At 43.4% G+C, this 17141-nt stretch overlaps 1 protein-coding gene across 2 annotated transcripts in view; it reads left to right on the forward strand.

Annotated features, from left to right (window-relative positions):
• The window catches only part of LOC138566773 (cytochrome P450 2G1-like), an 899512-nt gene that overhangs the window by 197280 nt on the left and 685091 nt on the right, over positions 1–17141 (forward strand). For both annotated transcript variants that reach the window (XM_069644420.1, XM_069644421.1), the window contains exon 2: positions 13932–14094. In XM_069644420.1, the coding sequence (XP_069500521.1) occupies positions 13932–14094 (163 nt within the window). The remainder of the gene's footprint in view (positions 1–13931; positions 14095–17141) is intronic.

Consider the following 17141-nt stretch of genomic DNA (forward strand, 5'->3'; position numbering starts at 1 on the left):
TTATGGTAAGGAAGATGTGACTTGTGACTTCAGGAGGGATGAGGTGATTTTCCAAGTCCATGAGGGCTGCCTTTCCCACCTGAAGCCCCCAGTCCAAATCAGCACTCTGACCAGGGACTTCTCCACCCAGCTGGAGGAGGCCGCTGAAATAGCCAAACCAGAAGTCTTTCCAGGCTTCAGGCAGATGGTGGAAGAGAGAGTCAACCTAGCTGATGCCTGTGTGACTCTGGAACAAAAGCAAAAGTTGAAACAAGTTTTCTTGGATTTCCAAGATCTCTTTGCGGTAGACTCATATGACTGTGGTCGCACTGACATCCACACAACAACAATCTCCACGGACCCTGGCATGACTCCAGTGTTTGTGAAGCAATATTGCTTGCCTCTCGCATCAATGGAGTCCCTTACTGAAATAATTAAGAACCTTGAGTCCCGGGGAATAATCCGTCCAGTCCACAGCACCTTCAATAATCCGGTGCTGGGAATATTGAAGCCAAACGGCCAGTGGAGACTCTGCACCGACCTCAGGGAGCTCAACAAACGGGTCCATACTTCCCGATGGCCTCTGCCCTACATTGACCAAGGGCTGGCCCAGATCCAGGGGTCACAGGTATTCACTGCAATAGACCTGACCAATGGATACTGGACCGTGCCGGTCAGTAGGGAGGACCAATACAAGCTGGCTTTTACCTTTGGGGGCCAGCAATACACATGGACCCGGACTCCCTTCGGATACCTCAACTCCGGCAATGAATTCAACATTTTCCTACATAAGGCCATGCCCGACCTGGGTGCGAGGGGTAACCTGGCTTATGTAGACGATGTCCTCATCAAAAGCTCAACTGTTGAGGAACACATAGCGGAGATCCGTTATGTTCTGACACAGTTGAGGGCCGCCGGAGCAAAACTTTCCTTTCAGAAAGCACAGTGGTGTAGAACCCGTGTTAATTTCTTGGGGCATGAGATTACTCCTCAGGGTCTCTGTCCCCAGGAAAAGAAAGTGGAAGCACTTCAAAAACTGAAAGACCCCACAACTCTGCAGGAACTAAGGAGCCTCCTTGGACTGACTAATTACAGCAGAAAGTTCATTGAGGGCTACGCAGAGATCACCAGACCCCTGATTCATCTCTTGAAGGGCGGGGTCAAGTGGGAATGGGGTCCAGAACAAGCCGAGGCAGTAAGACAACTCAAAAGAAGCCTCTCACAAGCGCCCTGCCTAGCTTACCCTGTCAGAAACAAGGAGTTCTTCCTGGAGACGGGGTTCTCTAATACGTGCTTGACGGCAGTATTATACCAAAAGCATGACAAGGTCAATAAAGTAATCTCCTATGCGAGCAAATCTTTATCCTCAGTGGAGGAAAAATTCAACGATTGTGAGAAGGCACTCCTGGCAACGGTGTGGGCATTGAAGAATTACCGCCCGTTTATCCAGGGGGAACACATCATAGTGGAGACTCCACAGCAGCCTCTGCAATATCTCCAAAGTGACAGAATCCGGGCCGGAAATGTGAGTAATTCCCGAATTACTTTGTGGATTCTATCAATGCAAGGCTTTCCTGTGGAGGTCAGATATGGCCAAAACAAGAAGAGTCCCCTCGCGCAAGGTCTGGCTGACTTGCATGATTGTGCCAGAGAAAACTGTCTCGAGGACGAAAGTCTAAAAATAAAGGACAACATGGAGGCATACCTTAATTCCCCCCACAAAGTCTTTGAAGAAGACACGTGTGAGGGAATGCCCACTGTATATGTGGATGGATGCTCTTACCATGTTGACAACGACGGGGTGAAAGAACTGGTGGCTGGCGTAGGGAATGCATGGGTGAAGGAGTTCCCAGAACCCTCCGCTGGATACAAAATTGGTCCCCGAAGTAGTCAGGTGGCAGAATTGATGGCTGTGCATCAGGCCATCCTCACTGCTGTCCAGCATCAACTCCACGAACTGGTCATAATCACAGATTCGGATTATGTACGGAACGGGTTTCGTGGAGCACCTGGTTAATTGGAAAACCAGAGGCATGTTATGTGCTAACAACAAACCCTTGAAACATGGGAAGTTGATCCAAAACATTGATGATCTGGTCACCTCGAATGAGATGACCATCTATTGGAAAACGATCAAGGGTCATTCCAAAGTAGAGGGACCAGACAAAACTGGAAATGACTTAGCTTATCAGCTGGCCAAAACCGGGGCCATCCAAGGGGATCTAATAGAGATTGAGTCCCTGTTGGGGGAAATCCAGGTCACTGCTATCACTAGGTCCCAGACAAATGCTCACAATGATCTTTCGATTGCACAATGGAGTAAGGAGACCCCTGATGCTGATTTGATTACAGCTCAGAAGGGGGGTCCAATTATTGGTAAGTTTTACCAACACCTTGAGGACCCTGAGAACTTTCCCCTGACGGATACCGATTACATTGGGAAAGAGGACCTAAGAGTGTTGATGAAATGTCCAAAAATGTTCCGGATCCAAGACGGTTTGCTGGTAAGGAAATCCAAAGCTGGCCACGATCAGTGGGTGGTTCCTACCTCATTCCGAAGCCTGATGTTAAGTCACGCCCATGATTCGGCCACCGCCGGTCGTAGGGGGTGTCACACAACATTGGAAATCTTAAGAGAGGTTGCATACTGGCCACACATGGGGCAGGACCTTGACCAATACTTGAAGGGGTGTCTTGTGTGTGCGCAATTTCAGCCGACGTCCCTCACACACCGCGCGCCTCTCCAAAAGAGGGGGATGACACTGCCATGGTCAGATTTGCAAATCGACTTTGTAGGCCCTGTGATTCGCTCTGCTAGGGGGAATAAGTACATGTTGACTGTGACATGCTTGTTTACCAAGTGAGTGGAATGTCTCCCAGCCCCAAATTGCAAGGCAGAAACCGCAGCTGCCTTGATGATTAACCACATCTTTTCCCGTTTTGGTCTACCTCAAAGGATTGAGTCAGACAGAGGTAGCCACTTCACCAGTGAAGTGATGACAAAGATGTGAGATATACTGGGGGTCAAAAGGAAGTTGCATATTGCTTACCGGCCAGCTTCTTCTGGGGCAGTAGAGAGATATAACCGAACCATTGTGAGCATATTAAAAAAGTTTCTGGCGGATTCTGGGCCAAGTTGGGATATCCGATTACCTCTGGTCCTAATGGCCATCAGATCTACCCCTTCATCTGCAACCAAAATGTCACCATTCGAGTTGATGACTGGGCGCAAGATGGTGCTTCCTCAGCATCTGCTCTACAGGACCCAAGAGCAGACACTGATAAATGCCTCCACAACTCATGAGTATGTGGAGAATTTAAGGAAACACCTTCAACATGCTTTTGCTTATGCTCAGCGGAATCTAGAAAGATTAGCTGATAGCATGAAGACCCACTATGACCTGAAAACTTCCAGTAAGGAATATCAGGTGGGGGACCGGGTCTATCTATACAATTTCCAAAGAAACCAGGCAAAGCAGCGAACATTTTTGCCTACATGGAAGGGACCCTTTGAGATTATAGACAAAATCTCCCCTGTGGCCTACAAGATCCGCATCCCCAAAGGCGGTTTGGCAGAGGGGGAAGACAAGTGGGTCCACATAAACCAGTTGAAGTGTTGCCATCCCAGGCACACTCTGCAACAACTGGAGGAATCCTCTGGAATCCTAGAGGGTACTGTCTCAGATTAATTCAGTTCTAACTTAAAATATCCTACATATCGCCTATCAAATTCTGAGTTTCTCAATGTGGGTGTTTTCGTTTTTGAAGGGAAAAAGAAATGTGCATGTTCATATGTTTTGACTATAAATTTATATGCCACCCCACTATATCAATGGTGGGGGAGAAATGTCCATGAATAGGTATTGCCGCTCTTCCTTTGTCATCCTAGGAGAAAGAAAACCTGGAGACGGGCCAAGGAGGACGAGCCGGAGACTGGGAGGACGATCCGAGGGCCCGGGGTACCGCCCAATATTCCCATCAGGACCGGCGAGGAGAACCGATCGATCAGTACCGGATGGAGGAAAAGATGCTGAACTGTGCCATTGGCAGAATTGGATCTTACAAGAGGATACAAAGTAGCAATGCACGCCAGCCATCCTAAAACATGTTGCAATGAATTTGCAAGAAAAACCTTGTTTATGTAACTGTTGGTTAAAGTGGACGTATCCTGAGTAAATATCGTACCAAATGTGTCCATATAGTAAATAAAGCGTTTTTTTTATTTGTAAAAGTGGATATGTAATCAGCTATGAGGAGATTTAATTTAATTAAAGTTTAATAATGGCCAAGTGGCCTTATATATGCTTTGCAGGTGTATAGTAAAAGTAATTTATTATAGATACTTTCTATAAATTAAGTTTGAGTTTTATATCAAAATATTTACCCACAATATTGGGCAAAAGGCCTAATTGTAGTATGGCATTAATTTAATATGGGCACACTTATTGTTTAGTCAACATATGTTGTTAACTCTGCACTTCAGTATATAATTTACCAGGTGTTAATCTGCATTATTTCAACCACACTTTTTTTAGTCCACTATAGTATACTATTCTAAAAACTGTATTTATACATAATTATATAAATACATTTTTTTGTTGAAAAACACTATTAAAAACATGATTAAAAATGTGCAGGTAACATACGTTCAAGCAGACATCAAGCTATATAAGTGTTCTCTTGACTTGTTAACAGTTCAAACCAGTCCTATTTCGGTATTGGTCTTATAAAATGTAAAGACTCATCTGGTCGAGAGCATGAAAATACTATTACAAAAGGGGCCCATAACGTAGCAACTAATATTTGTTAATCTTTCTTACATAGTTATCTAAGTCAATTTGACTTGTGACATAGTGGAAACCTTGTGTGGGTCAACAGTTGTATCACCGTTTCCGTTAGATGCATCGCTTGTGTCACTTACATTAATTTTTCTGTGACTGTTTCCCGTAGAATGTCAATGTTTCTTGTGATGTCTTTTCTTTCCTACTGGAGATTTTTCACTGCCCTTATGCTTCTGTGTGTTCTCTTTTTTCAAAGTTATTTCTTGATTTGCCTCTTCCTTTCATTGTTTGTTTTCCCTCTTGGAGTAAGAGTGGCATATCCTCTAAAAGATTTGATCTAACTGGTGTTTTTTCTACCTGGCTTTCGGATGTTTCCACTGAGAATTATGCTTGGTGGTCTGGTATGTTGGTTTCGTTGGTTTCTAAATCTGTGTCTGTCTCTTGTGATTGTTTTTCGTAGGTTTCCAAATCTTTCACACAAATGTGTATACTTTTCCTGTTTCATAGTCCTCTTTTTCTTGTAAAAATTCCCTCTTTTTCTTTTAATTCATATAAATACTCTTTTTCTAAATTTGTATTTCTATCATGTCCGATTCACCATTGATTTTATCATCAAGTGTCTTAATTTGAGTTATTGTTTTTTCTTTATCGCTTTTAGTGTATTTGACTAAAAAAGTTAACATCTCGAATGGACACTCATTTGTCACTTCTCCAGATTTATCAAACATTAGTGGGTCTTGTTCTTCAAATGAGGCGATAGTCAGTATCCTAGACCGCGAGGTATTCTGCAGACATCTAGGTAGTTCTGAAGTGAATTAATTTCCCACCATTTACTAATCCCTTGCTTTTGTAACTTTTCAAGTTGTCTTTAAATGTACATAAGTATGTCTTTATTTTGTGTTGCTGGCTGTTTAGTCTTTAGATGTGTTAATATTCTCATCAAAAAGTGCAGAGGCTTCTCTTGGTGCTATGCTATCATGCACAATCATTATTAAATAAATTGATGTAGTGTGTGTTCATCAATATATGGCCCCTTTAGCACAGGACTTGCTCAATCATTGAGTGCTGACAAAATATAATGAGCACGTCTGATTGTGACGCTAATGAGGCACACACGGTTAAGAAGTCTAACTACGTGTGCTCGTTCTGATGAAAAATATGTCGAGAAACCGCCTGATCATTCATTAATTTAAAAAATGTCCAAGGAAAGAACTGGAGATTGCTCGCCTTTAACCCGGTATGCCTGCACGCTCACACTCTTCAGTCCATTCGCCTCGCTCACCATGTCAGATTTTCTCAAATTTCATTTGTCATTGCACACTTTCCTTTCTCCCACAGCATCGTCGACTGATGTCCTTATTGTTCAAACAAAAGCACCTCAATGCCTGATGCCCGTGAACAGCATCTGAGCTGCAAGGTTCAAAGTATGCCAATAAAAATGTCACACTCGTCAGTAAATTCACTGGCTACAATTGACAGGCATCCAGGCAGATAATTCTGTTTGGTATTCCAACAGTGTATAGCAACAAAGTCAGGATGTGGGCGCTGCAGTACACGCTCACCAATATCTGCCACAAGGATGGCGGGGCAAACGCTGGTTGCCTGCACAATTAACGTCTCAGCCACTGATGTTCTCCTCCGGTTTATGTGCTCATCACATGGTAAGGGAGGCAGTCTTTGCTTGCAGCTCAAAGCCAGTGTAGGTGTTGTAAATCTATGTCAATTATGCTGCAAGGACTTCTGTGAGCTGTAGCCGTTAGTTCTGCAGGAAACACGCTCACCCCAATTACCCACAGTGGGGTGGGGTAGTAGCCCACAATGTGCCTCTCCAAGGCAAGGCGTGTGTTGCCCTGGTGCTGCACCCTGTTGCAATCTGGATCTTCCACCTACCAGAATTCCCCAAACCTGACAGAATAGGATGGAAGTGATGCAGCACTATCTTAACCACTTTTTCTCAGGCCCGTGGCTCAGCCACCGTTGGGGCCCCCCTCCACTCAAGAAAAGAAATTAAGGTGTCCAGAATATCTGGTTTCATCCCCACTCCTTGCAACACCATAACCCATAAAATGCTGCCTCTCAGCAATCAAAATATGCGTGGGTACTCTCTTTCAGTCCCATTGACCTCTTCATCCTTTCTGTAATCAGAAAAATGAACAAGTAGCATTTTAAGAGTAACTTTAACAGTCCACGATAAAGGTATGTGTGTTTTAGCATAGGTAAATGACACTATTTTATCAATAGCAGCCACGAGAAAAGTAAACACACTGTCACATGAATGCAGGACACAGACTGGATGAAAAAAGTGCACATAACCCAGAACAGAAGGAGGACTCAGATCAGCAGCCTCACAGAATGCAAAGGTGCTCTAGCATGGATGGAGGAGCGACATTGGAAGCAATGAGAATCTACACATACCATAGCATAGATATTGAATGAAAATGATAAGCTGCCAGGAAGGTGTCGATATCCAGACAGTCTGGGTTAGGAGAGGGACATGATTGTCAAGTGGTGTTGCACAAAGGAACACGTTGTTGTAGTGTGTAATATATCACTGTTCACTATTATTATAGATGAAGCAACACCCGAGCCAGTGAAACTATGGGTGAGGCTTTTTTGAAGATCAAAGGCTGACAATTAAATCACTCTGAAGGGCTGACAATTTTGAAAGGTTAAGGGACTGGCAACTTTGACAGATTAGGCAATACAAGATTAAGCAGAGATGTGTGCCAATCTGCAATGTCTGCGTTTTACTACGTTCTTTGCCAGTTCTCATCATAAGCAAGGTGCAATTATTTGTGAATGTCTGGCTTTCATGAACTAAAATAGTTCAATTTTATTGAACCGAATTGCAAAGTATTCAAACCACATACCCAGTATGCCCATTATAAAAAACAAAAACAATATAGAAACATTATGCGCACAATGGCAATGCTTCATTGTCTTCATCATCAAGGGAAGTATATACGTGCCAGCGTATTAGTTGATGTGATCTTAAAAGATTTCATCTAGTTTCCCTTTTTGTGTTTTAAAACTTTAAATATACCGAAAGCACAGGTATGGAGGTTGTTATTTATCATGTGCAGATGAACATTTGAATTGTACAAAAAAGCAAACTTGTAAAATAGGCAGTCCTTAATTTATGCTTGCCAAAGGTCAGTGATAAATCTGCTCTGTTCTGTCTAGAAAACGTTCAACTCAAAATGCCTACACAAAATAAAAACAGTCAGGTAATAGGAAAAACAATGCCACCAGCATTTTAGAAGGTAAACAATACCTAATAGGATTTTTCTATGATCACTCTATCATCTCCTGCCAAAGCTAGGATACCAGCATGAAGACGTTCGTTCCACAGTCTTAAATTTGAGTACCGAATCACCTCTCCAGACTAAAACTTTATGATTATCTTTGAGGTTTCTGCCTAGCTTTTACAACCCCCTACGTGGAGGAACAGCTTTCTAGACCTTCACCATTTTGATGTTATGTCAGTTTTTATAGCAACTGCTATCTGGTGAAGGTACATTGGTGATATTAGAACCTGTTATGCTACAAAACAAAGTGCATATACATGCAGGTTTAACAACTTCAAGCCTCAGAAAGGCTGAGCTGGCCTTGTTGGAAATTGGTATTGTAATCTTGCATATGAACACAAATCTCTGCAGTGAGTGCCTAACACATAAAGCTAACCTCTGAACCATTTTATCACTCATATTTATTAACACGCATTTCTACTTCAGTGTTTGCACACTATCGATATAGTGTCCACAGAAAGGTGAGAATTCGACCGGAGTTGAGCAATAGTGACCACCCTCACTCTGTATGCCACAGCGAGCAAAGACAACATTAAAGGGCAGAATTCACTTGTCAACAACAGACATGCAAGAGGTTTAGAGTCTCAGCAGCCTCTGCAGCACACCTTAACATGTCCTGACATGTGCTATTTAAGTTTTGTGAACAATGGAAACTGGCCTCTTTTGATCAGGCAGCCTTATGGGTCCCTGCAAGGTGAGGGCCCGGGGCAAGTGCCCCTTTTGCCCTCCCATAAGGACATCACTGGAGGGGCGAACTCTGATTCCTTGCACAATACACCTCTCAGCCACTGATGTTCTCCTAATGGCATCTGTGCTCATCACATCGCAAGGGAGCCCGTCTTTGCTCGCTGCTCACAACCAGTGCAGGTGTTGTTAATCATTGTCAATTATGCTACATGGACTTATGGTAACGTGTTGTTGTTAGGCTTACAGGGAACCCGCTCACTCCCAATCGCCCACAGTATAGGGGTAGGAGGGTAGCCCATAATGTGGCACGCCAAAGCAAGGCATGTATCAACCTGGTGCTGCACCCTGTTGGAATCTCAAGCTTCCATCCACCTCAAAGTATTCCACAAACATGACTGATGAGAATGGAAGGAGCACGATCTGATTCCCTGCTCAATTATCCCCTCAGCTACTGATGCTCTCCTCCTACTAGTTTGTTCTCATTACATCATTAGGGAGGCAGTTGTTGCTTGCAGCTCACAACCAGTGCAGGTGTTGTTAATCAATGTCAATAATGACATTCTTGGGAGGATAGCTCAGGGGCAACACTTTCACCTTGAAGCAAGACGATGCGGAGCAACACAGGTTCAATCCCTGAGTCTGCACTTAGAAACCTCTGGGTATTAGATGCATTATAAATAACCGATTATAATATAATTCTGCAAGGATCTCTGATAGCTATAGGGGTTAGTTTTGCAGGGAACAAGATAGAGGGACCTAGGTTAGTGAGCCTTGGGTGTGGGTTGCACACCCTGATATCCACTATGTGGATATAATATCTTGTTTAAATAGTCAAAGTTGCATTTAGATTTCGTCGCATGGTTTTCTCTATAAAAGATAGTACTTAGTCCATTCAGTTTTCAAAGTATTTATAAGGTTTTAATTTTCAAAAATGTGGTGCAGATGAACCCGCTCACCCAAATCACGCACAGTGGAGGGAGGCAGGGGGTATAGCTCACAATGTGGCACTCCAGAGCAAGGCATGTGTTACCCTGGTGCTGCACCCACTTGGAATCTGGATCTTCTACATTCCAGAATTCCACAAACATGACAGAATAGGAAACATTTCCACATACAGATTTCAAAATTGAACACAACTTTGGCTGGAATCTTCAGGATCTATAGGGTCACCTTACTCACACTGCAACAATCACATAGGGTCCTTCTTATCCCCACTCCCCAAGGCTGTGGGGGATCATTATATTGTTAATATGCTGTAAAATATTGCACCACAAACTGACTCTTGCACAGCAGCATTAGTGAAAGTACAAATTGACAAGTTGGACCCGCCTCTTACTGCTCTTGTTAAGGCCTCCTATTTGGCTGATGTGGTGCTTATCATTTGAGAAGGAAAGGCCTGTGTAACTGTTTTCCTGTAAAAGCTTAATGGTGACCCAACATTCTGCAACATGTTTACCTGTTTGTCAACCTAGCTGTCAATGCAAACATCCTTAAAAATGTTTGCTACATAGCAACCTCAAAAATGCAGTTATACAAACTCTCTTACACTGTGACTAATCCTGTTTCACATCATCTAGGGCTAATAAAAACCCCTTTCCTCAACATCAGAGAGGAGTTACTTTCCAAGAGGCCACCATGATTCAATTGGACAACAACACATTGTATCACACAATCAACCACAGCACCCTCCTGTACTGCCTCGAACATATAGTAGAGATCTATAAATTATCCTTGAATTGGCTAACCTGTTTTACTCAGACACAGATGATCTATCGGGTCTAATTGTCACTTTTCTGATTAACCATAATACCAATTGTGAGGAGTCGAGGGTGTTTGTACATTCTCCCTAAGGGGTAGCCACACCCTTTCAGGCTAGGGAGGTGAGTCCGCTCCTCAATACCATCCCTAGAGGTCTCAGAAAGAGGGCCCTCAATTGGAGTGACTCCCCCTTAGAAGAAAAGGACTCTCAATGCCTCAAGGAACTCCCTAGACCAAACACCATCTTGACATGCATTGGACTGCCTGCAATGAAGAACGATATGTCCTTCTTACACTTGTCTGCCGGCAATGCTGGAGAAAATCTATCCCGCAAAGGAGAGACGTGTACATAACTGAGCCAAGTGGATTATAGAGGAAGAGAGCGTATGGTACGCAGTGAAGCCATCTCACGTGATTGAGTCTTGGAGAGGCAGAGCAAAGGCAGGCTGTGAAGCCTGCATCTTTGAAAGAGGCAGAGAAAGCAGACTTGAGAGACTAGAAGGCTGGCAAGAGAAGCAACAGAGAGACCTTTACCAGAGCAGGGACAGGAGTCCCATACCAGGTGGTTGCGTGACCACAAACATCTCATGGAGGGCAAGCAGGCCGGCGAACAGTGTTTGACCATCACAACCTGGAGTGTCATCAACTCTCTGTTGCCAGCGTCAATAGAGGGAAGCCGTCTGCAACAAAAGCAAGAATTTAAAACCAGTGAAAGCAACTGTGGAGAAGCCAGACCACAGAGATGGCTACCTGAGCAAGTGCTAAGGCCTGCAACTTTCCTCTGAATACAAGAAGATACCAGGGAAAGCAGGAGTCCGCTGGGACAACATTATATGAAGAGAAAACCTTGTACCAGTAATAAGGGTGAAATACAAACAATAAAACAGTTTGCCTGGGGATGTGAAAAGTGTTGTGAGATAAAAATGTAAAGTGAGCAAGATAAAATAAGAGACAACCCAATAACAAGAATTCAGGAGTGGGGAAGGCTTAAGTGGGATGAGGTCACTGCAAACCTGGGGAAGGTTCCGTTTAAAGTCTGGGGGAGATATACAACCAAGGATAACATAGAGAGTATCTCCAGGAAAACTATCCTAAACAGAACCCTAAAGATGGGATAAGAGACAAGAGTAACTTGGAAGTGCTACAGGAGCTCATGAAGGAAATAGCAAGAAGATAGCCAGGAAGACTGTGCTAAGAAAGGTACATTCTTTGACCAAAGATATTTCTGTAACAAAAGTATCAGAAGACAAGACCAGGAGAAGAGAGATATTCTCTTGGCATCATTTTGAGCAAATCATATTAGTGGTAGGGTTAGGTAGAACTAGATTTGGATTTGGATATATTTTGTGGGCCTACTGACAACAGACGAGCACCTTTAGTTTCATTAAATGGTCAGTGTAATTCCTTTAGCAATAGGGAAAGAAGGTTTTTTTTCTTATTGTTTAAATATCAGAATCCTTAAAATGTTCACCATGTGTCTGGCTCCTTCTTCCGACCCAGCACGCAATCCCAAGGGGTCCCCGAGGGTCCTTTTTACACCCTTAGCTGCTTTGTATTTACTTGACTCCTCACACCACCATCATAGAATAATTGAATACCCTGTCCTAACTGTAATCTGATGGCAGATATGCGCTGATCCATATGGGAAAGAACAAAGAGTACCACCACAGCTTCTGAAACACGTATGTGACTGGGTGGCCCTGAGTAGCTACTGACTCTCACAAAGCAAATAGGAGCATTGATATTTGACAAATCGTAGCTCCTCAATTTTCTATTTTGATTGGCCACAAGGAATGGAAATCCTTCTTCCTCCTAGTTAGGGTGACCAAAAGGAATGTAACTGTACCACTTTGACTCAGAGATTATATTATACCGCCAAATTCATCTAAGTATAGGGAACAGTCACCATGATCTCAAACAGCTGCAAATTTCCAACAAGTGCAGAAAAAAAGTGAAAATGGACCTAGCAGTGTCGGTCAAAATGTACTACGGCAGTGGTCTTTATGGTTGCCTACTAAAAGAAAATTCCAGAAACCCCACTAACTAGTTAAAATCTGAGTAGAAATGTTGGTCCTGGGTCACATCACATTATATCTGAAACCCATCCATTGTCTCTGTGCACCATTCACCAGGCTATTTGGAACACAAACCTTACAATGGCATCTACCCAAATAGAACCTAGGATCGACAAATGCTGGGTACATTTGATTTGGGCTGCAAAGGAGCCTGCAGACAAAGAGAAAAGTGTGGTGGATTTGTCCCAAAATCTTAAATGACCTCCCAGAAAATCTCAGATTCATTGAAAATCACCTGGACTTTATAAGTGCCTTAAAAAGCCACCGTGCATCAAACACTTTCAGGCTTTACTTTTACTTAATTCACAGTCCACCAGGAACACATATCCAATCAGTCCAGGTTTGCTACTTCACAGGTAAATGATCTAGGCCATGAACCTCTTAGACCAAGGCGGTCACACAAATATCCCACGGATCACACACTATCATCCAATGACTTAATATATTTCACCTGGATGGTGGAAATGTCTCCTCAGTGATTGACCCCCTGTGAAGAATTGCATGCACCAACCTGTCTTTTTTTTTTTTTTTTTAAAAGCAATGAGGAAGTACAGCCATATCATCCCAATCCTGATGGAACCACTCTGGGTGCCCTCCTTGCCCCCATCACCTTGAAGACAGCCAGCATCCCCTACAAGGCACTAACCACCAACTCCTATACTTATCAAAAACTGTGCAATCTCTGAAGTTCACACAACACCAGAACTTTGGGCATTGTCAGATTGTTAATCAAGAACTGCAAAAATGAAAAGTCCAGGCTGGTAGTGTTCTCTAATTGCACCTGAATAGTATGAAACACCACTCTTCCTTTTTGCCCGTCATTTCAGAAAAAGGCTGAAGACACAATTTGTCTAAGAAGATCTCATAGACAAATAATCTGCATAGCACCACCGCTGATTCAGATTGGGTCAGCTTTTTTTCATCCTAGCTAGTATCTCCTGCCTTTTACCATATGTACGCCCCTTTACACAGGGTTCTACCTGTATCCCAAATACTACTCTTCTGAATGTATCCATGTTATTGCCTCCTAATACTATATCCTCTTGTTATACAGTGCTCACGTGTTTTCCAGCTTGGTTAACACTTCATTAAACTCAATTCATAAATGCCTCAGTTGATCACATAGACCCTATGCAATACAGCCACTGGCCACTTTATACCAAGTATTGTACACCCTCTGATACCCTCTGTCCCTCCCCTCTTTTCCCTCTCCTTTTGTGTTCTGAAGCAGTTCATGTGAGCAGTATTGTATAAAATGCCATATAAAATACAAAATGAAAACATGGTAATTAATCCACAGTTTTTTCTCCTATTTTCTTTTTTTATTTTGCTCCCCGCTACAGTTAAGGAAAAAGTATGGTGATGTGTTCACAATGTACCTGGGGACTCGCAAAGTGGTGGTACTATGTGGCTACAAAGCTGTGAAGGAAGCTCTGATCGATCAGGGAGAAGACTTTAGCGGAAGAGGAGACATGCCAAGCATGGCCAGGGTCTACAAGGATTATGGTAAGGCATTCTTGACATAAACAATTAATTATGTTGCATTTAACCTCATGATTAAATTAGTATTTTGACTTCTGGCCATGGGTGGAAGAAAATAGTCCCAACAGTCTATTGCTCCGAATGCTCACAAGGCCTAGTAAATCTGTCTTTATCCTCCAGATTATAAATTGTTTTCAATCCCATGTTACCTCCCTGCTGCCCTGTGGACGCTTTGAAACACAATTTACTTGTTGTGTAAGCGCCTAAGAAATGCACATAAATAAATAAATACATAGGTCTATGATGGCATTCGACCGAATGGCCTGATCACCCAAATTTGAGTATTCATTTTAACTTTGCCTTGTTATTGCCTTGGGCCTGGCTAAAAAATACAAATTCACTCTGGTCTAACAATCTTTTCCATTACCACAATCAGGGAAACTATCAAGGCGTCAATGTTTATTATAAAGAGCCAACACAAAGCAACATGTCCTGAGTGGTGAAAGATCCAATAATAATGTATTTCAGAGAATCGAAAGATACCATAATGTGAACTATTAGTGCAGATTTATCAATAAAAGAAAGTACAGTCCAACAAGGGGTTTCGATAGCCATCAAGCACGGCTTCTGAGGACCCCAACTAGAGGTAACCATTACAGCAGAGATCTCCAACCTTTACGTTGGCAATAGGCGGGGGCTACTAGCGAGAGTTACTGGGATGGTGATGTCCATGAGTATGAGAATTTGTACCAAGATTTTTTAGGGCAATTTATTTGCTCTTTACATACAAAAAGGAATAACATATGCTTTTTCCATGAAATCAATAACTTCAAAAGCATCTTTATTTCATTATTTTCTATTAGTAGCTGTCTCCTAAACATTGGAAAGAATATCAGAAGGCAGGAAACCAATTGGGGCATTCAATGTGAAGGCTGACACTGCATGTTAGCCACCAGTGCTCAGTAATCTGCAGTGTAGCTTAAAACAGCAACAGCACTCAGCTGCTGTCAGACGGAATCAAAGTTATGATTTGAGGAACTTTGTCTGAAAAGGGCAAATTCACAGAAATAGTCTATCAGATTGGCTAATAATGTAGATACCCTACTGTGTGTGCACCTAACTGCATACCTGACATAAATTCAGAACAGTTTTTAAAACTTCTTATAAGAGACTCAGCCACAAAAGTCACTGCACCCTTCACAATTGGACCATCTGTAAAAGAACATTTGTTTTTCATCAAATAATTACCAACTTTAAAGGATGCACCAAGAACAGCATTTGCATTGCAGCATTTATATGGAATGCTGTACAATACTGCTGACTTAAAGTGCTCCAGAGCACCACAGGAAAAGGGAAAAGAGCTAGTAGCAAAAACGACTAGATGTGCTGCATTCTGGTGCTCATCCACTTACATATATAAAGCTAATCAGGAATGCTGATTGACCTACTTTTTAGAAACACAGACAGCTTCCTTTGGGAAAACTATTTTCATATGTGTGTATTTGTCACGCTCACCTGATTCCCACGGAGGCGCAGGTCTGGCTTCAAGTGCTGATGCTTCTTCAATGGTGAAGCGCAGGACTCTGAGGATGGACAGGTAGGGCCCCTCTACTCTGGTTTCTCTGGCTCGCAGGAATATTCCCCTGTGCGTGAAAAGGGAGTATTACCTACTGACGGAATAATGCTCAAGCCTCCCACTCCCTTCCAACCCTCCACGATACCCTTCCACGATTCCCCGTGAAGTCTCACCTTAGGGTCTGGAAGGATGAGTTCTCCATCCTGCTTCTGATGCAGGGGCGCGCTGAAACCCAGTTACTTCACTGGATTGAGGTTTGATGGGAGTTCAAATAAGCTTGACTATTCAGGTAAGAGTTCTGTAGCAAGTTCAAAAGTTCAAGCTTAATAATAATGTTCATTGTCTTATTGCAGCAAGCGCTAACGCTTATGTCTTTTTCCCCTTAGGGGCCGGGGTTCGGAATGCCGGAGATATGGCGTCGACCCGAAGTGAAACGTGCAGTTCCAATAAATGACAGGTAAGTTCTGGATGAGCATTCGGGTAATGTCTTTGCATTCGCTCATTCAATGTCTTTGTCTTTTTTCCCCATAGGGGCCGGGATCCAGAATGCCAGGAAGCGGCAGGCCCCGAAACGAAATGGAAATGACCCAACAGGTAAGTCTTAGAAGGAAACTGAGCTTTTCCTAATCCCTTCCTTCTCTCACCTTGTGTTCTTGTCTTTTTCTCTCTAGGCTCTGGGAAGTGGCTGCGGATCCGGATGATCGCTGCTGAAGATGGAGGTGCCCAGGAAAGGTGAGTGAAATGCAGCGCTGCAGCGATCGAAGCGAAATGCTTTTAAAAATGATGTCTTCCCTTTCAGGATCGTCGGTGTGATGTCTCAGTGATGCAGCTTTAGCAGGTAACGTCTTCTTTCTCTCCAATTCTCTCTTATCTCCCTTTGCAGGTGACCCAGGATGCTGACAGGCGTGGCTGAAGTCCAGATGCAGGAGCTGACACGATGAGCGTCCAGCTGCGAGGAGCAGAACAACGCGAAGCGTGAGTTGCTGATTGGGCGTGGTTTAAATAGCTTTGGAAGAAGTTCCAGGTATGTATCCTTCCACCGATCAGGTATGTATCCTTCCCCGACCACACCCAGGTGGAAAGTAGTCCCACAGGTAAAGTAGTTCCATTCAGGCCTCAAGAGGGCCTGGATGTAGCAGCATGGGCTGCATCAGGTAAGTGCACATTAAAACACTTGAACACATGTCTAGCTTTATGAGCCTGGCGCCTAAGGCGCCAAGACAGGGGTCCAACATGAGCCTGGCGCCTAAGGCTCCAGGACTGTGTCCAAAGGGCCCCAGCTTGGGCCCGCTGGCACTTCCCTGGGGGGAATGATGCCTGCCTCTGGGGTTGCTGGGTCGGACCTGGCTCCTTGGAGGTAGGCATCATGACAGTATTTACCTATCAACGTTTCTCTTTTTTCCCCACTGTAACTGGGTCTCTGTAGATAAAAGATGAACATTTTCTTTTCACGCTGTAAGAAAAACAACATGTTTTTCGATGCTGGATGGAAATG

The sequence above is a fragment of the Ambystoma mexicanum genome, chromosome 2p (genome assembly GCF_040938575.1).
Source record: "Ambystoma mexicanum isolate Mex_15411 chromosome 2p, UKY_AmexF1_1, whole genome shotgun sequence".
Taxonomy (NCBI): domain Eukaryota; kingdom Metazoa; phylum Chordata; class Amphibia; order Caudata; family Ambystomatidae; genus Ambystoma; species Ambystoma mexicanum.